The 26,129-nt window shown below is 53.2% G+C and overlaps 1 protein-coding gene across 1 annotated transcript in view; it reads right to left on the bottom strand.

The window, feature by feature from the left end:
- Positions 1 to 22,347, bottom strand: part of LOC149430703 (small conductance calcium-activated potassium channel protein 3) — a 110,974-nt gene extending 88,627 nt beyond the window's left edge. Inside the window, exon 1 of the mRNA XM_089666076.1 lies at positions 22,227 to 22,347. Within this exon, the coding sequence (XP_089522202.1) occupies positions 22,227 to 22,268 (42 nt within the window). The 5' untranslated portion in view covers positions 22,269 to 22,347. The remainder of the gene's footprint in view (positions 1 to 22,226) is intronic.
- Positions 22,348 to 26,129: the final 3,782 nt, after the last annotated feature.

Here is a 26,129-nt window from a genome sequence, read left to right as displayed (position 1 = left end):
TACGGGATGGGGGCCCTGTGTACGGGGTGTGGGCGCTGTGTACGGTATGGGGGCTCTGTGTACGGGATGTGGGCGCTGTGTACGGGGTGTGGGCCCTGTGTACGGTATGGGGGCCCTGTGTACGGTATGGGGGCCCTGTGTACGGGATGTGGGCGCTGTGTACGGGATGTGGGCTCTGTGTACGGGGTGTGGGCGCTGTGTACGGGGGTGTGGGCGCTGTGTACGGGATGTGGGCGCTGTGTACGGGATGTGGGCGCTGTGTACGGGATGTGGGCGCTGTGTACGGCATGTGGGCCCTGTGTACGGGATGTGGGCGCTGTGTACGGTATGTGGGCGCTGTGTACGGGATGGGGGCGCTGTGTACGGGATGGGGGCGCTGTGTACGGTATGTGGGCCCTGTGTACGGGATGGGGGCGCTGTGTACGGGATGTGGGCGCTGTGTACGGGATGGGGGCGCTGTGTACGGGATGGGGGCCCTGTGTACGGGATGGGGGCCCTGTGTACGGGATGGGGGCGCTGTGTACGGGATGTGGGCCCTGTGTACGGGATGTGGGCCCTGTGTACGGGATGTGGGCCCTGTGTACGGGATGTGGGCCCTGTGTACGGGATGTGGGCCCTGTGTACGGGATGTGGGCCCTGTGTACGGGATGTGGGCCCTGTGTACGGGATGTGGGCCCTGTGTACGGGATGGGGGCGCTGTGTACGGGATGTGGGCGCTGTGTACGGGATGTGGGCCCTGTGTACGGGATGGGGGCCCTGTGTACGGTATGTGGGCCCTGTGTACGGGATGTGGGCGCTGTGTACGGGATGTGGGCGCTGTGTACGGCACAGATCTCTGGTATTATTGGAGGACATCCCCCCCCCCGGCCCCCGGAGTATTGCACTCATAGTAGGACTATTTCCTGATTTCCGGAGTGTCCCCGGAGTCCTCCTCCCCTCCCAGGGGCCACAATTACCGGCCACTATTTCCAATCCGTAGCTCAGGAGACGTTTCCTGTATGAAGGACGGCTCATTTTTCAGGCTTTCGGGGTCCTGTAGTTCCTTTCTTCTTGGGGACCTTCTCCTGAAAGTGGATATAAAGCATCCACGGACAGTTCTCGGGACGGCGACATGTACGAAATCTGCATGGGTCCACAATCAGTCCGTTCTCTCTGGTGTCACAGAGAACTGTAGTGTAGGGGTTCTCCTTCCCGGAGTCCTCAGGACTGATCAGCCGGAGTATTTCCACCACTGACACCAATAACATTGACCGTCTCATTACAATGACATGTGAAAGGATTAGACGAGTGAACATGTTGTCCCTGAAGTTGATGTGATGAAGAAGCACAAGTGTGAGGATTGAAGGGACTCTGACAAGGACCAAATTGTATGTCTAGACGGGTCAGAGCAACTCCAACGCTGCAGCTCTTGAGGAGTGTTCCCAGTCTGCGGTGGTCAGGACTGACCCATAGTGGTCCAAGGAAGGAGAACCGGCCAACCAGTGGCAGGGTCCTGGGTGTCCACGGCTTAATGATGGAGGTGGGGTGGGGGGGAAGGATATAAATCCAACCTCCATCCCCCAGGTGTCCCGGCTCCTCCCCTTCAGTCTTGCACTGGTGTAGCAGCTCCTCCCCTTCAGTCTTGCATAGGTGTATCGGCTCCTCCCCTTCTTTCTTGCACAGGTGAACCAGCTCCTCCCCTTCAGCCTTGCACAAGCTTACCGGCTCCTCCCCTTCTTTCTTGCACAGGCGTAACGGCTCCTCCCCTTCTTTCTTGCACAGGTGTTACAGCTCCTCCCCTTCAGTCTTGCACAGGTGAACCAGCTCCTCCCCTTCAGCCTTGCACAAGCTTACCGGCTCCTCCCCTTCTTTCTTGCACAAGCTTACCGGCTCCTCCCCTTCTTTCTTGCACAGGCGTACCGGCTCCTCCCCTTCTTTCTTGCACATGTGTTACAGCTCCTCCCCTTCAGTCTTGCACAGGTGTACCAGCTCCTCCCCTTCAGTCTTGCACAGGTGTACCGGCTCCTCCCCTTCAGTCTTGCACAGGTGTACCGACTCCTCCCCTCCAGTCTTTCACAGGTGTACCGACTCCTCCCCTTCAGTCTTGCACAGGTGTCCCGACTCCTCCCCTCCAGTCTTGCACAGGTGTCCCGGCTCCTCCCCTCCAGTCTTGCACAGGTGTCCCAGCTCCTCCCCTCCAGTCTTGCACAGGTGTACCGACTCCTCCCCTCCAGTCTTTCACAGGTGTACCGACTCCTCCCCTTCAGTCTTGCACAGGTGTACCGACTCCTCCCCTCCAGTCTTGCACAGGTGTCCCGACTCCTCCCCTCCAGTCTTGCACAGGTGTCCCGGCTCTTCCCCTCCAGTCTTGCACAGGTGTCCCGGCTCCTCCCCTCCAGTCTTGCACAGGTGTCCCGGCTCCTCCCCTCCAGTCTTGCACAGGTGTCCCGGCTCCTCCCCTCCAGTCTTGCACAGGTGTCCCGGCTCCTCCCCTCCAGTCTTGCACAGGTGTCCCGGCTCCTCCCCTTCAGTCTTGCACAGGTGTCCCGGCTCCTCCCCTTCAGTCTTGCACAGGTGTCCCGGCTCCTCCCCTCCAGTCTTGCACAGGTGTCCCGGCTCCTCCCCTCCAGTCTTGCACAGGTGTCCCGGCTCCTCCCCTCCAGTCTTGCACAGGTGTCCCGGCTCCTCCCCTTCAGTCTTGCACAGGTGTCCCGGCTTCTCCCCAGGAATGAATCGGCTTCCTCTGATGTCACCGCACACTGGGAGCGTCTCACAATGTCCATTAGAAGCTGCAGCCAGTCAGATAGAGCTCCGCCCCATTTCCTGTCTGGAGGACATCCAGCATCATCTAGCACATTCCTCCCCAGCCTGACTGCCCCTGGCCCCACCCCCTCATTCATTGGATTTCAGTTCTTCCAATCATGGAGGCTCAGCATCACATGTGGGTGTTACCTATGGAAATATAGACTGCCTAGGAACGCCCACTCCTCCAGACTGACACCCACCCATCAAGGCTTTCTGATATTTGCATAACTCCTCCCACTGCTTGTGTCAGGACTGGGGGCTCTTGAGAGGAGGACTGAGGCGGGGTGCTGTGATGTTTTCAGGAAGCTATGTACAGCCCTTGATGGCTCCTCCCACTGACTGCATTGCATAGAGACGCAGAGAGACCCAGTGTTAGCATCGCTGGGACTATAACAAGGTATATAATAAAAATTGCACCTTGCTGGCCCCTCCCACTAGCCAGGATCTGCCTGTATTGCATAGAGAAGCATATGGACTTAGTGATGACATCACTGGGGACTATAATAAGATATGTAACAAAAACCGCACCCTGCTGGCCAATCCCACCAGAATTGCATAGAGAAGCACTGGGACCCAGTGATGAAATCACTGGGACTATAAGATATGTAGCTTGCTGGCTCCTCCCACCAGCATTGCATAGAGAAGCACTGGGACCCAGTGATGAAATCACTGGGACTATAATAAGATATGTAGCTTGCTGGCTCCTCCCACCAGCATTGCATAGAGAAGCACTGGGACCCAGTGATGAAATCACTGGGACTATAATGAGATATGTAACGAAAACCACACCCTGCTGGCCCCTCCTACAAGCATTGCATAGAGAAGCACAGGGACCCAGTGATGAAATCACTGGGACTATAAGATATGTAGCTTGCTGGCTCCTCCCACCAGCATTGCATAGAGAAGCACTGGGACCCAGTGATGACATCACTGGGACTATAATAAGATATGTGACGAAAACTGCACCTGCTGGCCCCTCCCACCAGCACTGCATAGAGAAGCACAGGGACCCAGTGATGACATTTCATCCGAAGTCCCGATTTCCCCCAGACGTGCCGATTTACTTCTGGTGTGTGAGAGATAACATCGGGACAAGTGAGACGTTACTGCTGGCAAACCCTGAGCAATGGGCACAGGGTGGGGGAGGGGGCGGGGTCTCAGTTCAGTGACGACATGAAAACCTGTAAAGCATTGTCCTCATATCTATCGAACATCTGGAGGTCTCTTTAGGTCGGAGGACCCTTTTCTGTGTTTTTATTGGACGGTTTGTATCGTTCTATATCCGATGATGGCCCCCCATCCCCCCCCCCTCGCAATCTGTCCTCCATCTTGGATAGATTCGGCGCGGCAGCGGAGCTGATAATTATTGTTCGGCATCGATCTCTCCTCAGACTCGTTATCTGCGTCCCGCGCCGGAGCAGGCGCCTCTCTCCTCTATTGAATAAGCCCTCGGGGTTCGCTCAATTAATTCCATCCAAACAACGCGGCTGTTCTGATAGACGTGCGATAGCGGCCGCTGCCGCCTCAACCTCCGCCACAAAGTCATCCTTGTTTTTCTTTAAAGGGGAACCCCGGGTCAAGGGAAAAAAAAAAAAGGCGCCTTTGGGAGCATCTGTACCGGATGCTGCGATCCTCTGCAAACTGATGATTCGCTGAGCGAGACTCCGTTTTCTGAGCCTGCAGTGACAGGAATCCTCCCCTTGACACGCCATTTGCAGCAACTCCCTAGCCCAGGTCATGTAACAAGAGGCTGCAGTCCTACCCAGAAGCACTCAGAAAAGCCTGCTGGATCTGGTTGCGCTGCTGCGATGGATTTGGGTAAGTGGACTTTCTGATTTGAGCGCAGCTGCGGCGTTTGCGGGATGGCGCCGGGCGGTCGCGGGGTTAAATGTAGGCGTTGCCCGGCGTTATGGAGGACATGTGACTTTACTTCGGACGACTCTGGATTCTGAAATCGATCTGTTCCAGGAAACGCTCCAGTCGCCACTTTGCCATGGTAACCTCACTAATGTCATTATCTGGGGGGGTACAGAACCCTCCACACTGGGCAATGGCAGAATACCTACCTAGAGGAGACTGCTAGAGACTGGCACCTACCTAGAGGGGACTGCTAGAGACTGGCACCTACCTAGAGGAGACTGCTAGAGACTGGCACCTACCTAGAGGAGACTGCTAGAGACTGGCACCTACCTAGAGGAGACTGCTAGAGACTGGCACCTACCTAGAGGGGACTGCTAGAGACTGGCACCTACCTAGAGGAGACTGCTAGAGACTGGCACCTACCTAGAGGAGACTGCTAGAGACTGGCACCTACCTAGAGGAGACTGCTAGAGACTGGCACCTACCTAGAGGAGACTGCTAGAGACTGGCACCTACCTAGAGGAGACTGCTAGAGACTGGCACCTACCTAGAGGGGACTGCTAGAGACTGGCACCTACCTAGAGGAGACTGCTAGAGACTGGCACCTACCTAGAGGGGACTGCTAGAGACTGGCACCTACCTAGAGGGGACTGCTAGAGACTGGCACCTACCTAGAGGGGACTGCTAGAGACTGGCACCTACCTAGAGGGGACTGCTAGAGACTGGCACCTACCTAGAGGGGACTGCTAGAGACTGGCACCTACCTAGAGGAGACTGCTAGAGACTGGCACCTACCTAGAGGAGACTGCTAGAGACTGGCACCTACCTAGAGGAGACTGCTAGAGACTGGCACCTACCTAGAGGAGACTGCTAGAGACTGGCACCTACCTAGAGGAGACTGCTAGAGACTGGCACCTACCTAGAGGAGACTGCTAGGGACTGGCACCTACCTAGAGGGGACTGCTAGAGACTGGCACCTACGCAGAGGAGACTGCTAGGGACTGGCACCTACCTAGAGGGGACTGCTAGAGACTGGCACCTACGCAGAGGGGACTGCTAGAGACTGGCACCTACGCAGAGGGGACTGCTAGAGACTGGCACCTACGCAGAGGGGACTGCTAGAGACTGGCACCTACGCAGAGGGGACTGCTAGAGACTGGCACCTACGCAGAGGGGACTGCTAGAGACTGGCACCTACGCAGAGGGGACTGCTAGAGACTGGCACCTACCTAGAGGAGACTGCTAGAGACTGGCACCTACGTAGAGGGGACTGCTAGAGACTGGCACCTACGCAGAGGGGACTGCTAGAGACTGGCACCTACCTAGAGGAGACTTGTAGAGACTGGCACCTACGCAGAGGAGACTTGTAGAGACTGGCACCTACCTAGAGGAGCCCCCCCCATGTGCCTACCCCTCACCCCTGGGTACCTACCTCTACTGGGTACCTACCCCTCCTCTGGTACTTACCGCTCACCCCTGGGTACCTACCACTCCTTCGGTACCTCCCCTTCCCCGGTACCTACCCCCCCCCCCAGTACTCCCCAACACGGTGTATAGTGAGCAGTGGGGTCTGCAGGCAGCCCGCCCGTCCTGTGTGGGGGGATCAGCTCCATCCCCTCCCCCCCACCCGCCCCCCAGACACACATACATTATCCCGCCTGACAAACCCATTATAGATGGTTACTTAGCAGCCCCGCCGCAGTCGCATTAATCTCCGCCGCCGTGAAATCCCAAATCCGGTTTTGGCCGCAAGCTGAGGCTCCAACGTTTCATAAATAAATCCGCCGCCTTAAAGGGGAACTCCACTGTATCCTCCCAGCGATAAATACTGAGCACGCACGTACATGGAGACTAGGCAATCTCCGGGCAGGAAGTATTCCACGCATGTCGTCGCCAAGATGGCCGCCCACGTGGGGATAATACATTGTATGATAGAAATCGATACAAAGTATCTAAAAGACAAATCCTTGGTGAGAAGTATAATTCCCGGGATCTGATCACAGACACATAGATCAACCTGAGATAGATGGAGGGATCCCTCGAAATGGGCGGAGCTGCTCAATCCAGAGCAGGTGACAAGGCATCCAATCAGATTCCGGTAATAAAAATGGGAATATCAATAATGGAAACAATGTATCACGTCACAGGCAGTATAGCGCCATCTCTGGCCAGGATTTCCAGACAGGAAGTATTCCCCGCGTGTTACTGGCAAGATGGCCGATCAACCTGAAATAGATGAAGGGATCCCTCGAAATGGGCGGAGCTGCTCAATCCAGAGGTGGCCAATCAGATTCCAGTAATAGATGTGGGAATGTTAGTAATGGAAACAATGTATCGCGTCACAGGCAGTATAGCGCCATCTCTGGCCAGGATTTCCAGACAGGAAGTATTCCCCGCGTGTTACTGGCAAGATGGCCGATCAACCTGAAATAGATGAAGGGATCCCCCGAAATGGGCGGAGCTGCTCAATCCAGAGGTGGCCAATCAGATTCCAGTAATAGATGTGGGAATGTTAGTAATGGAAACAATGTATCGCGTCACAGGCAGTATAGCGCCATCTCTGGCCAGGATTTGTAGACAAGGAAGTATTCCCCGCGTGTTACTGGCAAGATGGCCGATCAACCTGAAATAGATGAAGGGATCCCTCGAAATGGGCGGAGCTGCTCAATCCAGAATCAGTGACATGGCGTCCAATCAGATTCTGGTAATAAAAATGGGAATATCAATAATGGAAACAATGTATCACGTCACAGGCAGTATAGCGCCATCTCTGGGCAGGAAGTAATCCCCGCCAATATGGCCGCCCACTTGTGGACAATAAATCGTATGATATAAATCGATACAAAGTGTCTAGAAGACAAATCCTCGGTGAGACATATAAGTCCCGGGATCTGATCACAGACACATAGATGGCTGATCAATCTGAAAAGATGAAGGGATCCCTCAAAATGGGCGGAGCTGCTCAATTCAGAGGTGGCCAATCAGATTCCAGTAATAGATGTGGGAATGTTAGTAATGGAAACAATGTATCATGTTAGAGGCAGTATCGCTCCATCTCTGGGCAGGATTTCCAGACAGGAAGTATTCCCCGCGTGTTACTGGCAAGATGGCCGATCAACCTGAAATAGATGAAGGGATCCCCCGAAATGGGCGGAGCTGCTCAATCCAGAGGTGGCCAATCAGATTCCAGTAATAGATGTGGGAATGTTAGTAATGGAAACAATGTATCGCGTCACAGGCAGTATAGCGCCATCTCTGAGCAGGAGAAAAGAAAGTATTCCCCGCCAATATGGCCGCCCACAATAAGTCGTACGTGCACGGAAAGTATTCCCCGCCAATATGGCCGCCCGCAATAAGTCGTACGTGCACGGAAAGTATTCCCCGCCAATATGGCCGCCCACAATAAGTCGTACGTGTGCAGAAAGTATTCCCCGCCAATATGGCCGCCCACAATAAGTCGTACGTGTGCAGAAAGTATTCCCCGCCAATATGGCCGCCCGCAATAAGTCGTACGTGCACGGAAAGTATTCCCCGCCAATATGGCCGCCCGCAATAAGTCGTACGTGCACGGAAAGTATTTCCCGCCAATATGGCCGCCCACAATAAGTCGTACGTGTGCAGAAAGTATTCCCCGCCAATATGGCCGCCCACAATAAGTCGTACGTGCACAGAAAGTATTCCCCGCCAATATGGCCGCCCACAATAAGTCATACGTGCGCGGAAAGTATTCCCCGCCAATATGGCCGCCCACAATAAGTCGTACGTGCACGGAAAGTATTCCCCGCCAATATGGCCGCCCGCAATAAGTCGTACAATATAAATCGATACAAAGTATCTAGAAGACAAATCCTCGGTGAGACGTACAATTCCCGGGATCTGATCACAGACACAAACGATGGCCGATCGACCTGAGATAGATGGAGGGATCCCTCGAAATGGGGGGAGGGGAGTCTCTGGCGGTCATGTTAATAAGATTCGCGCGTCCTGACAGACCTCCCCCCCCCCATACCGCCGCCTTCTGTATTCCGCCGCTGACAATGGAGACTATTAATGGATCAGGAAGCAATTTTCAGCCATTCCCCCCTGGCCACTTCACCGCCTCGCCCGTCCTTGACCCCGAAACCAACAAAAGAGCGCAAACCAGGCGCCATGCTGACCGTCGCGCGCCTCCCCCTCCCGCGACAAACACGGACAACATTGTTATGTTCCGCAGGTCAACGCGCAGCAGGTGCTAAACTCCGGAGACGGATATTTATCCGCAGCTCGGCGTGCGATCGAGATTGGAATGGAGATGAGAAAAGGGGGTGGGGCCGCAGATTATCCACTTCGCCTGGGCAACAAAAACCCGGCAGAGTCCCTGACCCTTCCCCCGAAAACCTAGGCTAGGGGGTCCCACTTTACGGGTTTGCAATCCTCTGCCTGGACGTTTCCTTGATGGCATGCCGAAGTGGTCTCCCAGCTGATTTGAGGGCCACTTTAGCATGCCGTAGCTTTTTGAATCAGACGAAAGCTGTTTGCGATCCGCGGATCCCCCCCCCCCCACATTACACTGTATAGCCGGACCGGGACCACGTCATTCAGTTCACAGTTGTCACCAGAACAGGAATAGAGAGGAAATCCTGCACAGTTGTCACCAGAACAGGAATAGAGAGGAAATCCTGCACAGTTGTCACCAGAACAGGAATAGAGAGGAAATCCTGCACAGTTGTCACCAGAACAGGAATAGAGAGGAAATCCTGCACAGTTGTCACCAGAACAGGAATAGAGAGGAAATCCTGCACAGTTGTCACCAGAACAGGAATAGAGGAGAAATCCTGCACAGTTGTCACCAATGCAGGAATAGAGGAGAAATCCTGCACAGTTGTCACCAATGCAGGAATAGAGGAGGAAATCCTGCACAGTTGTCACCAATACAGGAATAGAGAGGAAATCCTGCACAGTTGTCACCAATACAGGAATAGAGGGGAAATCCTGCACAGTTGTCACCAGAACAGGAATAGAGAGGAAATCCTGCACAGTTGTCACCAGAACAGGAATAGAGAGGAAATCCTGCACAGTTGTCACCAGAACAGGAATAGAGAGGAAATCCTGCACAGTTGTCACCAGAACAGGAATAGAGAGGAAATCCTGCACAGTTGTCACCAGAACAGGAATAGAGAGGAAATCCTGCACAGTTGTCACCAGAACAGGAATAGAGAGGAAATCCTGCACAGTTGTCACCAGAACAGGAATAGAGGAGAAATCCTGCACAGTTGTCACTAATACAGGAATAGAGGAGAAATCCTGCACAGTTGTCACCAGAACAGGAATACAGAGGAAATCCTGCACAGTTGTCACCAGAACAGGAATAGAGGAGAAATCCTGCACAGTTGTCACCAATACAGGAATAGAGAGGAAATCCTGCACAGTTGTCACCAATACAGGAATAGAGGGGAAATCCTGCACAGTTGTCACCAATATAGGAATAGAGAGGAAATCCTGCACAGTTGTCACCAGAACAGGAATAGAGAGAAAATCCTGCACAGTTGTCACCAATACAGGAATAGAGGGGAAATCCTGCACAGTTGTCAGCAGAACAGGAATAGAGAGGAAATCCTGCACAGTTGTCAGCAGAACAGGAATAGAGGGGAAATCCTGCACAGTTGTCAGCAGAACAGGAATAGAGAGGAAATCCTGCACAGTTGTCACCAGAACAGGAATAGAGGGGAAATCCTGCACAGTTGTCACCAGAACAGGAATAGAGGGGAAATCCTGCACAGTTGTCACCAGAACAGGAACAGAGAGGAAATCCTGCACAGTTGTCACCAATACAAGAACAGAGGAGAAATCCTGCACAGTTGTCAGCAGAACAGGAATAGAGGAGAAATCCTGCACAGTTGTCAGCAGAACAGGAATAGAGGAGAAATCCTGCACAGTTGTCACCAGAACAGGAATAGAGGGGAAATCCTGCACAGTTGTCACAAATACAGGAATAGAGGGGAAATCCTGCACAGTTGTCACCAGAACAGGAATAGAGAGGAAATCCTGCACAGTTGTCACTAATACAGGAATAGAGGAGAAATCCTGCACAGTTGTCACCAGAACAGGAACAGAGAGGAAATCCTGCACAGTTGTCACCAATACAGGAATAGAGGGGAAATCCTGCCATGGGGACACCCGTCCTGGTGACAACTCACTTCCTGTGTCACCTGCCATTCTGTTGGATTACAAACAATCGTCATCGGCCTGCTGAGGTCCTTGCTGTCATCGCCTCCTCCCCGCCCCCCCTCCCCCCATGACCCTCCCAGCCCCCGGTATCTGAAATATGTTATGATGCCAGTGTGCCGTAGATCCTGGAGGGACTCCCACTGGCAGCCTGATTTCTGACAGGGCGGGGATTCGGGGAAGGGTTAGATTGTCTGCCAGAATTGTATTGCTGTCTGTGTCCCCACTGGGGAGATTCACCCTCTCTATGGCCTTGGTGTCACCGAACTTTACAGCTGGCAATGGAGGGGAGATCTTCCATCTGGTGGCCCCTGTCCCCGTGACAACTCTAGTCTCACTTCCTGTGTCAACCGCCATTCCCTCGGATTACATTCCACCATCTGCTGAGGTCCGTGCTGCAACCTCCTCCTTCCTGTACGCCTGCCTAAGGATCGACACCCCCCCCCCCCCCCCCCCGGTACCTGAAACATGTTAGGATGGTGAGTGCAGGACCTCCCACCTCACAGCCTGATTTCCGGGGACTATGGGTGGATATAGAGTGGAACTGACCCCGCCGGGTCCCATTGGGAGAGATTTCCATTCACTTCCTGTGCCAAAGCCAAACCAGGAAGTGAGAGGAAATCCCTGCAAAGCGAAGGGAATCCCTGAACCGGTGTCCCCATAGGAAGATTTCCCCTCTATTCCTGTTCTGGTGACAACACTTTTTTTTTTTCACTTTTGGTAATTAGCAGTAAACTAGACAGAGAGGATGAAGAAGGAAGGGTGGGGGGTAAAAATCTGCCGGGGAGGGGTAAAAATCTGCCGGGGGGGAGGGCTAACCCCTCTCCACTCCATCCAAAAGTAACAAAAAAGTTTTCCTTTGTAGACTTCAAGTGTATCTGAAGCCAAACGTCTTTGGTGGATCAGATCCCCTGGCGGGTTTTTATTGCTGCAGGTGTCCCCAGTGAGGGGGGATTCCCCCGGTGTCACCCAGACAGGAAGTGATGGGAAATCTAAAATGTCACCAGAAGAGTGATTTGAGGAGCCGGCTTCCAGTGGGTTAGGGATCGGGTTGGGGGTGGCAGTGACAACTAAAAGAAGAATTACTCTCCCTTTTTTTTCCAACTTCCTGTTGTGTCTCTACAGTAGGAAGTAGAGTGAAATCTCCCCCTGGGGGGCAGTAAAAAAAAAAAAATTGCGGGTTCTATTACCTAACTACATCCATGTAAAAAATGTGGGTTTTGGATGAAGTGTGGAAGGGCTAGCGCCTCTGACAGGCTTTAATTGCTGTTGGCGTCCCCACTGGGGGGATTCCCCCTAATTGTCCCGGTGTCACCCAGACAGGAAGTGTTAGGAAATCCAAAATGTGACCATGGCCGCCAGAACAGGAAGTGAGGGGAAATCTAAAATGTTAACATGGCCAGCAGTACAGGAAGTGAGGGGGAATCTACTGGGGACACCTGTTGCAGTGACAACTAAAATAAGAGTTACGCTCGCCTTTTTTTCAGCTTCCTGTTGTGTCTCTGGGACAGGAAGTGGAGTGAAACCTCCTCCTGGGGGCAGCAAAAAAAAATCTGACCGGGATTCTAACTCCATCCATGTTACCAAATTGGGTTTTGGGTGGAGTGTAGAAGGGCTAGGTCCTCTAACAGGTTTTATTAGCTGTCAGTGTCCCCAACTTAGGGGTGTCACCGAGACAGGAAGTGATGAGAAATCCAAAATTTTATCATGGCCACCAGAACAGGAAGTGAGGGGAAATCCAAAATGTTATCATGGCCACCAGAACGGAAAGTGAGGGGAAATCCAAAATGTGACCATGGCCGCCAGAACAGGAAGTGAGGGGAAATCTAAAATGTGACCATGGCAGCCAGAACAGGAAGTGAGGGAAATCCAAAATGTGACCATGGCCGCCAGAACAGGAAGTGAGGGGAAATCTAAAATGTGACCATGGCAGCCAGAACAGGAAGTGAGGGAAATCCAAAATGTGACCATGGCCGCCAGAACAGGAAGTGAGGGGAAATCTAAAATGTGACCATGGCTACCAGTACAGGAAGTGAGGGGAAATCTAATGGGGACACGTGTAGCAGTGACAACTAAAAAGTTACTCTTGCATTTTCTCCAACTTCCTGTGGTGTCTCTGGGACAGGAAGTGGAGTGAAATCTCCCCCTGGGGGCAGCAAAAAAAAAAATCTGACCGAGGTTCTAGCAAATTGGGTTTTAGGTGGAGTGTAGAAGGGCTAGAATCTCTGTCAGGTTTTAATAGCTGTCAGTGTCCCCAACTGAGGGGGTGTCACTGAGACAGGAAGTGATGAGAAATCCAAAATGTTATCGTGGCCGCCAGAACAGGAAGTGAGGGGAAATCTAATGGGGACACCTGTAGCAGTGACAACAACAGAGTTACTCTCGCTTTTTCTCCAACTTCCTGTTGTGTTTCTGGGACAGGAAGTGGTGTGAAATCTCCCCCTGGGGGCAGAAAAAAACAAATCTGATCGGGGGGGGGGGGGGCTAACCTTTAACGGGACGCTTTTCTGAAATGTGCGGCCAAACGCGTGTTCTCCGTGTTTTTTGTAAACGCCGAGTGTGAACGGAACCTCCGCACGATATGATCCTGCGTCACGGCGCGTCGGAAGCCGCAGGGCGGTGAGGGGTTAATGGCGGCGGTGCTGCGGGGGCGGGGCGGTGATAACACGAATCGCATTTATCCTGACAGAAGCTGCAGAGAACGAGCCGAATGGAAAATATTGATTTTTTTTTTTTTTTCTGGAGCGGATACAGATTTTACCGCCCCCCCGGGGACAGGTTCTGTTGTATACGTGGCTCCGCCTCCCAGCAGAGGGGGGTAATAATGCCGCTAATTCTAGCAGTGCGCCTGAACGTAGGTGTACCCCCTGGACTGGAGGAGGCGGAACTTGATCTATATACACCCCCTGCTGGCCCCTCCCATCAGCCACAATCTGCCTGCATTGCGTAGAGGAGCGCAGAGACCCAGTGATGACATCACTGAGACTAAAAAAAAAACAGGTGTGTAATGAAAACAGGATTTATTTAAATATTTGATGAGGCGGGGGGGCAGGCAAAAGGTAATCCCCGGAGCAACCAATCAGAAGGTTCCCCCGGCCGTGTCAGATTGTTCAGATATTTATAAAGGGATTTTATGGAAACGTCTGATTAATCCTCGCAGGGGGGAGGGGGCAGCCTCTGCTCAGGAAAGCGGCTCATAACGGCCCCTGGGGGCCCTGAAATCTGTATTGCTCTCCGTGTATTCAACAGCTGAAACAGCAGATTCCCCTCCCCCAGTGATCAGACTGTACATTGTAACTTTGTAGGAGGAGGAGGAGTCATTTCCTCAGTCTCCCCTCCCCCAGGGATCAGACTGTACATTGTAACTTTGTAGGAGGAGGAGGAGGAGGCATTTCCTCAGTCTCCCCTCCCCCAGTGATCAGACTGTACATTGTAACTTTGTAGCAAAGTGAGAGGCTGCAGCAGGGGGCTGATCTGTGTCAGACATTTGTGAACACAGGCACCAGGATTTCCATGGCTGTATATCTCTGACCCGGCAGTAGATGGTGACCCCGGATGAGGCCGGAACAAATATGGCGCCGTCCTTCTAGAGAAAAAAAAAAGCTATTTTTTTTGGGGGGGGTCCTGTGCTGGAATAAATACCTGGAAGGGGGACACTGACGCATCACTCGGCATGCCGCACTGTACAGGAAGAGCGTATATCTAGTGACACGCCCACATCAGGGGTGACTCTGGCTGTGTCCCCACTGGGGAGATTCACCCCCTCTACTTGTCCTGGTGTCACCGACACGGGAAGTGATCCAGCCAGCAGTATAATAGCAACCAATTTCCCTGGTTCAGCCCAGGCAATCGCCTCCTAGCAACCAGTGACGCTGTACTCTCCACAGCCACGCGAGTCCTAGCAACCAGTGACGCTGTACGCCCCAGCCACGCGAGTCCTAGCAACCAATGACACTGTACGCCCCAGCCACGCGAGCCCTAGCAACCAATGACGCTGTACGCCCCAGCCACGTCAGTCCTAGCAACCAATGACGCTGTGTATTGCAGCCACCAGCATCCTAGCAACCAAGGATGCTGTGGCCTAGCTGCCTGGCTCCTAGTGACAAATGAGTCATAGCATCATTGGTTGCTAGGATGCTGGCAGCCAGCAACCAAAAGAGTGTGTGTGGGGGGGGGGGGGCACAAAAATGGCCACATGGGGTGGCACCCCAGGTGTCCATGGAACACAGCAGGATCATCAGAAGCCGATGCGCATCCACGACACTGTAGCGACCCAGCGATCCAGAGGATGCAACAATGTTTCAAACCAGCCGGAACGGTGGAAATTATGTTTCCAATCGATGGCGGCAATTGCCTGCGCCCCCCCCCAGTGCCCCCCCCCCCAGTGCCCCCCCCAGGGAAAGGTTCTGCAGGATGGATTGTTTATTATCCAGATCTGCTTACCAGAAAATCTAATCACCACGTCCAGGAAACGGCAATCTGCCTCCCGCCGTGCGCCAGACACGAGAGCCACGAGGGCGGCCAATCAGAATTCATTTCTCGGCCAGGATCCTCGCAATTCCCTCCGCACTGGGAGGAGCTCCGGCATTCTCTGCATAGTTCTTCTCCCTTACATTTCAGTACAGGCCTTGTCCCTCCCCCGGCCTGTGATTGGACAGTGAGAGGAAAGAAGACAGATGGTGATGAGCTCAACTGTCTCTCTGCTCTCTCCTCCTATTGGCATTATTCAACCTACTTCCTCTGAGCCCAGGTTATCCTGGACCCGCCCCCAGCCTGTGATTGGACAGATGGTGATGATCTCACCTTTCACTCTGCTCTCCCCTCCTATCGGCATTATTCAACCTACTTCCTCTGAGCCCAGGTTATCCTGGACCCGCCCCCACCCTGTGATTGGACAGATGGTGATGATCTCACCTGTCACTCTGCTCTCCCCTCCTATCGGCATTATTCAACCTACTTCCTCTGAGCCCAGGTTATCCTGGACCCGCCCCCACCCTGTGATTGGACAGATGGTGATGATCTCACCTGTCACTCTGCTCTCCCCTCCTATCGGCATTATTCAACCTACTTCCTCTGAGCCCAGGTTATCCTGGACCCAACCCCAGCCTGTGATTGGACAGATGGTGATGAGCTCACCTGTCTCTCTGCTCTCTCCTCCTATTGGCATTATTCAACCTACTTCCTCTGAGCCCAGGTTATCCTGGACCCGCCCCCAGCCTGTGATTGGACAGATGGTGATGATCTCACCTGTCACTCTGCTCTCCCCTCCTATCGGCATTATTCAACCTACTTCCTCTGAGCCCAGGTTATCCTGGACCCACCCCCACCCTGTGATTGGAAAGATGGTGATATTCTCACCTGTCACTCTGCTCTCCCCTCCTATCGGCATTATTCAACCTACTTCCTCTGAGCCCAGGTTATCCTGGACCCAACCCCAGCCTGTGATTGGACAGATGCTGATGAACTCACCTGTCTCTGCTCTCTCCTCCTATCAGCATGATTCAACCTACTCCCTCTGAGCCCAGGTTATCCTGAACCCCCCCCCCCAGCCTGTGATTGGACAGATGGTGATGATCTCACCTGTCACTCTGCTCTCTCCTCCTATCAGCATGATTCAACCTGCTTCCTCTGAACCCAGCCTGTGATTGGACAGTGAAATGAAAACCTCGACTGAGGCGCTATTTCATCCCCAAATCAACCGCTAAAACTCTCTGCCCTGATCAGCAGACTGAACATATAATCAATATATTCGGTTGGAAACTCATCGATTTTTTATTTTTTTATTTTTTTATTTTTTTTTTTTTTAATGACACAATGCGCAGTTTGGTCAGTCAAGTGTTCCTGTTACTGCGTGCCTGGCTGCCGTTAGAGTGCAAGCTCTTGTGGAGGGTTCGAATGTCCAGTGCAACGGCGGTCAGCCAGTCCTATCGGCATACAGTCACGGGGGGGGGGGGGGGAGGGGCGTTACAATCTGATCAGAAAGCGGTAATCGCACAAATGGCGAGATCGAACCCAACGGAACGCAAAAAATACGAATAAGTGATGAACGCATTACAATTCCCCCGGACCAACACAGTACAGGAGATGACCAGAGACTGCGGACACAGTACAGGAGATGACCAGAGACTGCGGACATAGTACAGGAGATGACCAGAGACTGCGGACACAGTACAGGAGATGACCAGAGACTGCGGACACAGTACAGGAGATGATCAGAGACTGCAGACACAGTACAGGAGATGACCAGAGACTGCGGACACAGTACAGGAGATGACCAGAGACTGCGGACACAGTACAGGAGATGATCAGAGACTGCAGACACAGTACAGGAGATGACCAGAGACTGCGGACACAGTACAGGAGATGACCAGAGACTGCGGACACAGTACAGGAGATGACCAGAGACTGCGGACACAGTACAGGAGATGACCAGAGACTGCAGACACAGTACAGGAGATGATCAGAGACTGCAGACACAGTACAGGAGATGACCAGAGACTGCGGACACAGTACAGGAGATGACCAGAGACTGCGGACACAGTACAGGAGATGACCAGAGACTGCAGACACAGTACAGGAGATGACCAGAGACTGCAGACACAGTACAGGAGATGACCAGAGACTGCAGACATAGTACAGGAGATGACCGGAGACTGCAGACACGGTACAGGAGATGACCGGAGACTGCGGACACAGTACAGGAGATGACCAGAGACTGCGGACACAGTACAGGAGATGACCGGAGACTGCGGACACAGTACAGGAGATGACCGGAGACTGCAGACATGGTACAGGAGATGACCGGAGACTGCGGACACAGTACAGGGGATGACCAGAGACTGCGGACACAGTACAGGAGATGACCAGAGACTGCGGACACAGTACAGGAGATGACCAGAGACTGCGGACACAGTACAGGAGATGACCAGAGACTGCGGACACAGTACAGGAGATGGTCAGAGACTGCGGACACAGTACAGGAGATGACCGGAGACTGCGGACACAGTACAGGAGATGACCGGAGACTGCAGACATGGTACAGGAGATGACCGGAGACTGCGGACACAGTACAGGGGATGACCAGAGACTGCGGACACAGTACAGGAGATGACCAGAGACTGCGGACACAGTACAGGAGATGACCAGACACTGCGGACAGTACAGGGGATGACCAGAGACTGCGGACACAGTACAGGAGATGACCGGAGACTGCAGACATGGTACAGGAGATGACCGGAGACTGCGGACACAGTACAGGGGATGACCAGAGACTGCGGACACAGTACAGGAGATGACCAGAGACTGCGGACACAGTACAGGAGATGACCAGAGACTGCGGACACAGTACAGGAGATGACCAGAGACTGCGGACACAGTACAGGAGATGGTCAGAGACTGCGGACACAGTACAGGAGATGACCGGAGACTGCGGACACAGTACAGGAGATGACCGGAGACTGCAGACATGGTACAGGAGATGACCGGAGACTGCGGACACAGTACAGGGGATGACCAGAGACTGCGGACACAGTACAGGAGATGACCAGAGACTGCGGACACAGTACAGGAGATGACCAGAGACTGTGGACACAGTACAGGAGATGACCAGAGACTGCGGACACAGTACAGGAGATGACCAGAGACTGCGGACACAGTACAGGAGATGACCAGAGACTGCGGACACAGTACAGGAGATGGTCAGAGACTGCGGACACAGTACAGGAGATGACCGGAGACTGCGGACACAGTACAGGAGATGACCGGAGACTGCGGACACAGTACAGGAGATGACCGGAGACTGCGGACACAGTACAGGAGATGACCGGAGACTGCGGACACAGTACAGGGGATGGTCAGAGACTGCGGACACAGTACAGGAGATGACCAGAGACTGCGGACACAGTACAGGAGATGACCAGAGACTGCGGACACAGTACAGGAGATGACCAGAGACTGCAGACACAGTACAGGACACAGACGTGGGACATGACGTGATGTTACATGAGACTGTTGAAGATCACTACGGTTAGTGTTTGCAGTTCTGTGCTGCGTTTGCTCTTCTACCTGCTGGGGCCCAAGAGCCGCACCGAGGGGCCCCAGGCCAGGCCCAGCGGGTATAGATTGTTACATCTACTCTGTTTCTATTTTCGTTACTTTGTTACCATTTCACAACTTTCCGCGTCAAACTTTTACAAACTGAAGAATTAGAAACATTTCGGTGAGACGCGCGACGGGACAACGTCCGATTATGACCCCCCCCCCCCCGATCGATAGACGCTTCTCCCGACCGCAGGAAAGCGGTCGGCGCATCCGCCGCCGCCGGTCGATCGACCGATCGCTTTCCGACCAGCTGGGATCAGAGCGGCACTTAGCAGACGTGGGCCTGCGAGCTGCAACCTGCCCCACCGGCCGTAATCTGATTTCGCCTTTTCCTGCCGGCGCGCTAATGGACGCCGGCGTCCTCTCCTCCGAGATCCGCACAGATCTGAAGATTCACAGGCAGATGGTGCTTCAGGCTGCGGGGGGGGGGGGGGGGGGGGTCGGCGCCTTTCATAAAAAAAAAAAAAGATTCTGAGCGAGGAGCTGAATATGACTGCAGAGCGAGCGGCGAGCTCATTGTACATTCCGGCCGCTTCCCGCGAGCCGCGTTCCTGAGACGAGCAAAGAATAGCACCAGTTAATCGTTGGCGGGGCCCCCCCCTTGACACAGCTGCAAGATGCTAGCGCCGGGCGGCTCCGATCCCTTTTTCTGTTTTCCCACGGCGGCGCTCGCACCTTGCTCGAGCTCCTCGCTTTGCCTCCTCTGACACCTGTAGCCATCTTTTTCTCCCTCATCATTCCCAAAACGCGATCCCGGAGCCCCCGCCAGCAGCTCGAGGCTGGGATGTGGAACGGGAAGCCGCCAGCGCGCCGCTCCCGGCTCTGGGGGAGACTTCTGGGCAATTAGCAGGAGCTCTGAGTTCCTCGGGTCGGGAAGCGTTAAGCGTGCGCGGTACACCGAACGCTTCCCTCTTCTCCGGCAGCGAAGGAGTCGCTCGGGTTGCAATCCAGCAAGCTGAGCGAGATCCAAGGCTCGGGTTATCCAGTCTCGTCATCCGTCGTACACGAGGGGCTGGGAAGGGAGGATAGAGGGGGGATGGAGAGGAACAAGAAGCCATTTCCCCCAATGATACAATGTAACCAATAGAATCCCACCGACCCCCAGTGATCCCCAAACATTCCAAATCGTCCCCAACCTTCCCCAACCGTCCCCAACCTTCCCCAACCATCTCCAACCATCGCCAACCTTCCCCAACCGTCCCCAACCATCCCCCAACCATCGCCAACCACACCAACCTCCCCAACCGTCCCCAACTATCCCCAACCATCCCCAACTATCCCCAACCATCACCAACCATCCCCAACTATCCCCAACCATCCCCAACCTTCCCTAACAATCCCCAACCATCGCCAACCTTCCCCAACCATCCCCAACCTTCCCCAACCATCACCAACCTTCCCTAACAATCCCCAACCATCCCCAACCTTCCCCAACCTTCCCCAACCTTTCCCAACCATCCCCAACCTTCCCCAACCTTCCCCAACCATCCCCAACCTTCCCCAACCTTCCCCAACCATCCCCAACCTTCCCCAACCATCCCCAACCTTCCCCAGTCATCCCCAACCTTCCCGATCCATCACCAACCTTCCCCAACCATCACCAACCATCCCCAACCATCCCCAACCTTCCCCAACCTTCCCCAACCATCCCCAACCATCCCCAACCATCCCCAGCCATCCCCAACCATCACCAACCTTCCCCAACCATCACCAACCATCCCCAACCATCCCCAACCTTCCCCAACCTTCCCCAACCATCCCCAGCCATCCCCCAACCATCACCAACCTTCCCCAACCATCGCCAACCATCGCCAACCATCCCCAACCGTCCCCAACCATCCCCAACCTTCCCCAACCATCCCCAACTATCCCCAACCATCACCAACCATCCCCAACTATCCCCAACCATCCCCAACCTTCCCTAACAATCCCCAACCATCGCCAACCTTCCCCAACCATCCCCAACCTTCCCCAACCATCACCAACCTTCCCTAACAATCCCCAACCATCCCCAACCTTCCCCAACCTTCCCCAACCTTTCCCAACCATCCCCAACCTTCCCCAACCTTCCCCAACCATCCCCAACCTTCCCCAACCATCCCCAGCCATCCCCAACCATCCCCAACCTTCCCCAGCCATCACCAACCTTCCCCAACCATCCCCAACCATCCCCAGCCATCCCCAACCATCCCCAGCCATCCCCAACCATCACCAACCTTCCCCAGCCATCACCAACCTTCCCCAGCCATCCACAACCTTCCCCAACAATCCCAAATCATCCCCAACAATCTCCAATCGTCCCCAACCTTCCCCAACCGTCCTCAACCTTCCCCAATCGTCCCCAACCGTCCCAAACCTTCCTCAACCATCCCCAACCTTCCTCAACCTTCCTCAACCATCCACAACCATCACCAACCTTCCCCAACCTTCCCCAACCATCCCCAACCTTCCCCAACCTTCCCCAACCATCCCCAACCTTCCCCAACCTTCCCCAACCATCCCCAACCTTCCCCAACCATCCCCAACCTTCCCCAGTCATCCCCAACCTTCCCGATCCATCACCAACCTTCCCCAACCATCACCAACCATCCCCAACCATCCCCAACCTTCCCCAACCTTCCCCAACCATCCCCAACCATCCCCAACCATCCCCAGCCATCCCCAACCATCCCCAACCTTCCCCAGCCATCACCAACCTTCCCCAACCATCCCCAACCATCCCCAGCCATCCCCAACCATCACCAACCTTCCCCAGCCATCACCAACCTTCCCCAGCCATCCACAACCTTCCCCAACCATCCCAAATCATCCCCAACAATCTCCAATCGTCCCCAACCTTCCCCAACCGTCCTCAACCTTCCCCAATCGTCCCCAACCGTCCCAAACCTTCCTCAACCATCCCCAACCTTCCTCAACCTTCCTCAACCATCCACAACCATCACCAACCTTCCCCAACCTTCCCCAACCTTCCCCAACCTTCCTCAACCATCCCCAACCTTCCACAACCATCACCAACAATCCCCAACCGCCCCAACCATCACCAACCTTCCCCAACCTTCCCCAACCTTCCCCAACAATCCCCCAACCCGTCCCCAACCTTCCCCAACCATCCCAACCATCCCCAACCTTCCCCACCTTCCCCAACCATCCACAACCATCACCAACAATCCCCAACCGTCCCCAACCTTCCCCAACCATCCCCAACCATCACCAACCTTCCCCAACAATCCCAAATCATCCCAACCGTCCCCAACCTTCGACGTGATCATGAACCGTACCTTTTCATACAATCCCCAAGACAGTTCGGTCTCAATGACCATGACCACTATCCAAACATCCCGAAAATGAGCGCGTAGTCGCTGAGCCTCTTCCTCTTCTCGAAGAGCGCCCGCCGGTGCCCCAGCTTGTAGCCGATGTTCTGGTGCTTGCGCTTGTTGGCTTTGGGTAGGCGGCGGTGCTGTTATTGCCTGAGTGTTGGTGGTTGTGGGTGGCGTTGGGGTGGTGGTGCAAAGTCTGGTTGGAGTGGTGCTCGCTTTTGGAAGAGATGACAATCTCGGGCGGGTTGCTGGAGTTGAAGATCTGGAGCGGCTGGCTCTCGGCTCCGAGTCGATCAGGTTCCTCTGGAGGCACTTAGACGGCTGAGGGGCTTCATGACCCCTCCGGTGTATTTACAGGAGCTCATGGCTATTTCGGTGAACGGGTTGCTGTCCCTTCTGTGGACCAGAGGGCTGGCTTGTCTGTGCTTGCACCCTCCGCCAGCCCCACTTGTAGACGCCGAACTTGGAGAGTGTCCAACTAAGTGGTCACTTAGATTGAGCTGGCTCCCCTGCCTGGAGGAAGAAGGGTGGAGAGCCGTGGAATTGGCGCAAGGAGGGGCCCTGAAACGCCGTCGGGGAGGAATGCAACAGGCTGTGCTGAAACGTCTGGCTCTGCAGCTGGTTGGCGGCGGCGGCGGAGTCGCCAGACAACGGGCACTGGCACTTGGGCTCGTCCTCCATGTCTCCGACCCCGGAATCATGGAAATGACCCGACGAGTCCATGGTCTGGATGTGGTGGATTACCTTCGGCCCCCAATTCTGACTCCCGTTCCCGGTTCGATCTACGAGGGGGCATGGGTGGTCCAGATCCCGGGCCTGGAGGACCTTTTCTCTGGTGGTCCCTCAGGTGTTTGGCGCCAGTTCCTGTTCCATTTTCCGGGAAGGTGGGTTCATCTGCCGAGCGATCGTTTTTTTTTTTTGCTTCCCTTCGCCTCGGCTCTCTGTAAATCGTTCTCTTCTCCTCTCCGTTTCCCAAAGCCAAGCCCACCTCTGGCAGCTCCTTCTCATTGGCTCGCCTGGCCGCTGAGACGTGATGAGACGGCCCCACACACCGTCACTTTAACCTCTCCACGGCTACCGAGGTGCACAGGTGGCCTTCCAGCATCCTCGCCGGGCAACTGCCGAAATTGCCGGATCCTGGCCCCCCCCCCACCCCCTGAAAGGGATCCTCCATCTCTCATTGGTCCCCCTCCCCTCTCCTTCTCCATCATTACACGCTCGTCAGGCTTCTATAGGTCCCAGTGAGTGGATGGATTGGGGGGCGTAAAGTCTGGATCTCTCGGTACTAATAAACGAGGGTCGTCCATCTTCCTCCCGAACCGTAAAACGCGCGTCTGCAGTTCGATCCGCGATTGTGTGGTCGGCTTCAACACGGACGAACAATTCCTTACTGGAAGACCTCACGGCGAAGCCCTCCGATCGATCGTCAGTACCGAGGAGATCCTCGACTCAACCGATAAAACTCTTCGTCCTTCACAGCAGACTGCGCATGCAATCGATAATTCAGATAGGTAAAATCGATCGATTTCCAACCAAATTTATTAGTCGATCTCCAGCATCAATGGCGCTGTTTCATCCAAAAATCGACCGATTAAAACTCTTCGTCCTTCACAGCTGACTGCGCATGCAATCGATAATTCAGATAGACAAAATCGATCGATTTCCAACCGAATTTATTAGTCGATCTCCAGCATCAATGGCGCTGTTTCATCCAAAAATCGACCGATTAAAACTCTTCGTCCTTCAGAGCTGACTGCGCATGCAATCGATAATATAGACCAAAATCGATCGATTACCAACCGAATTTATTAGTCGATCTCCAGCATCAATGGCGCTGTTTTCATCCAAAAATCGACCGATTAAAACTCTTCGTCCTTCACAGCAGACTATGCCTGCAATCGATAATTCAGACAAAATCGATCGATTTCCAACCGAATTGATCGATTATATGCGTAATCTGCTGTGAAGGACGAAGAGTTTTAATCGGTCGATTTTTTGGATGAAATAGCGCCATTGATGCTGGAGATCGACTAATAAATTCGGTTGGTAATCGATCGATTTTGTCTATATTCATCGATTGCATGCGCAGTCAGCTCTGAAGACGAAGAGTTTTAATCGGTCGATTTTTGGATGAAACAGCGCCATTGATGCTGGAGATCGACTAATAAATTTGGTTGGAGATCGATCGAGTTTACCTATCTGAATTATCGATTATATGCAGTCTGCTGTGAAAGAAGAAGAGGTTGAGTCGAGGATCTCATTGGTACTGCAGATCGATCGGAGGGACTTTGCCGTGAGGTCTTCCGATAATTGAGACGATAAGGAATTGCTCGACCAATAATTCAGATAGGGAAAATCGAACGATTTCCAACCAAATTTATTAGTAAGCTCCTCCGATCGATCTCCAGTATTTCATCCAAAATCAACCACTAAAATTCTTCGTCCTTAACAGAACGCTCTGCATATAATCGATAAATTCGGTTTGGAAATCGATCGGAGGAGCTTACTGACAATTCAGATAAGGAAAATCGATCAATTTCCAACCAAATTTATCGATATGTACAATCTGCTGTTAAGGACGAAGAATTTTAGCGGTCGATTTTGAGATGAATTGGCGCCTCAGTCGAGGATCTCATTGGTACTGCAGATCGATCGGAGGGGCTTTGCCGTGAGGTCTTCTGATAACTGCGATAAGGAATTGCTCGACCAATAATTCAGATAAGGAAAATCGATCAATTTCCAACTGAATTTATCGATTCTACGCCCAGTCTGCTGTTAAGGAGGAAGAGTTTAGCGGCTGATCTTGGACGATCGGTACTGGAGATCGATCGGAGGATCCTCGACTGAGACGCTATTTCGTTCCAAAATTGACCGATAGAATTCTTCGTCCTTAACAGCAGACTGGGCATATAATCGATAAATTCGCTTGGAAATCGATCGATTTTCCTTATCTGAACTATTAGTAAGCCCCTCCGATCGATCTCCAGTACCAATGAGATCCTCGACTGAGGCGCTATATCGTCCCTAAATCAACCGTTAAAATTCTTCGTCCTTCACAGCCGACTGCATATAATCGATAATTCAGATAGGTAAAATCGATCAATTTCCAACCGAATTTATCGATTATATGCCCCGTCTGCTGTTAAGGACGAAGAGTTTATCGGTTGATTTTGGGACGAATTAGCGCCTCAGTTGAGGTTTTCATTTGGTACTGCAGATCGATCGGAGGAGCTTACTAATAATTCAGATAGGTAAAATCGATCGATTTCCAACCGACTTTATTGATTATATGCCCAGTCTGCTGTTAAGGACGAAGAATTTTATCGGTTGAGTCGAGGATCTCATTGGTACTGCAGATCGATCGGAGGTGCTTTGCTGTGAGGTCTTCCGATAACTGAGACGATAAGGAATTGCTCGACCAATAATTCAGATAAGGAAAATCGATCGATTTCCAAGCGAATTTATCGATTATATGCCCAGTCAGCTGTTAAAGACGAAGAATTCTATCGGTCAATTTTGGAACGAAATAGTGTCTCGGTCGAGGATCTTCCGATCGATCTCCAGTACCGATCGTCCCAAGATCAGCCGCTAAACTCTTCCTCCTTAACAGCAGACTGGGCATATAATCGATAAATTCGGTCTGAAATTGATCGATTTTCCTTATCTGAATTATTGGTCGAGCAATTCCTTATCGTCTCAGTTATCGGAAGACCTCACGGCAAAGCCCCTCCGATCGACCTGCAGTACCAATGAGATCCTCGACTGAGGCGCTAATTCGTCCCAAAATCGACTGATAAAATTCTTCGTCCTTAACAGCAGACTGGGCATATATTCGATAAATTCGGTTGGAAATTGAGCGATTTT

This window comes from Staurois parvus, unplaced genomic scaffold, assembly GCF_062004578.1.
Source record: "Staurois parvus isolate SC_StPar_1 unplaced genomic scaffold, SC_StPar_1.0 ptg002513l, whole genome shotgun sequence".
Classification (NCBI taxonomy): Eukaryota; Metazoa; Chordata; class Amphibia; order Anura; family Ranidae; genus Staurois; species Staurois parvus.
Note: the sequence above shows the minus strand (reverse complement) of the source record. Positions and strands in the feature narration are given on the sequence as shown.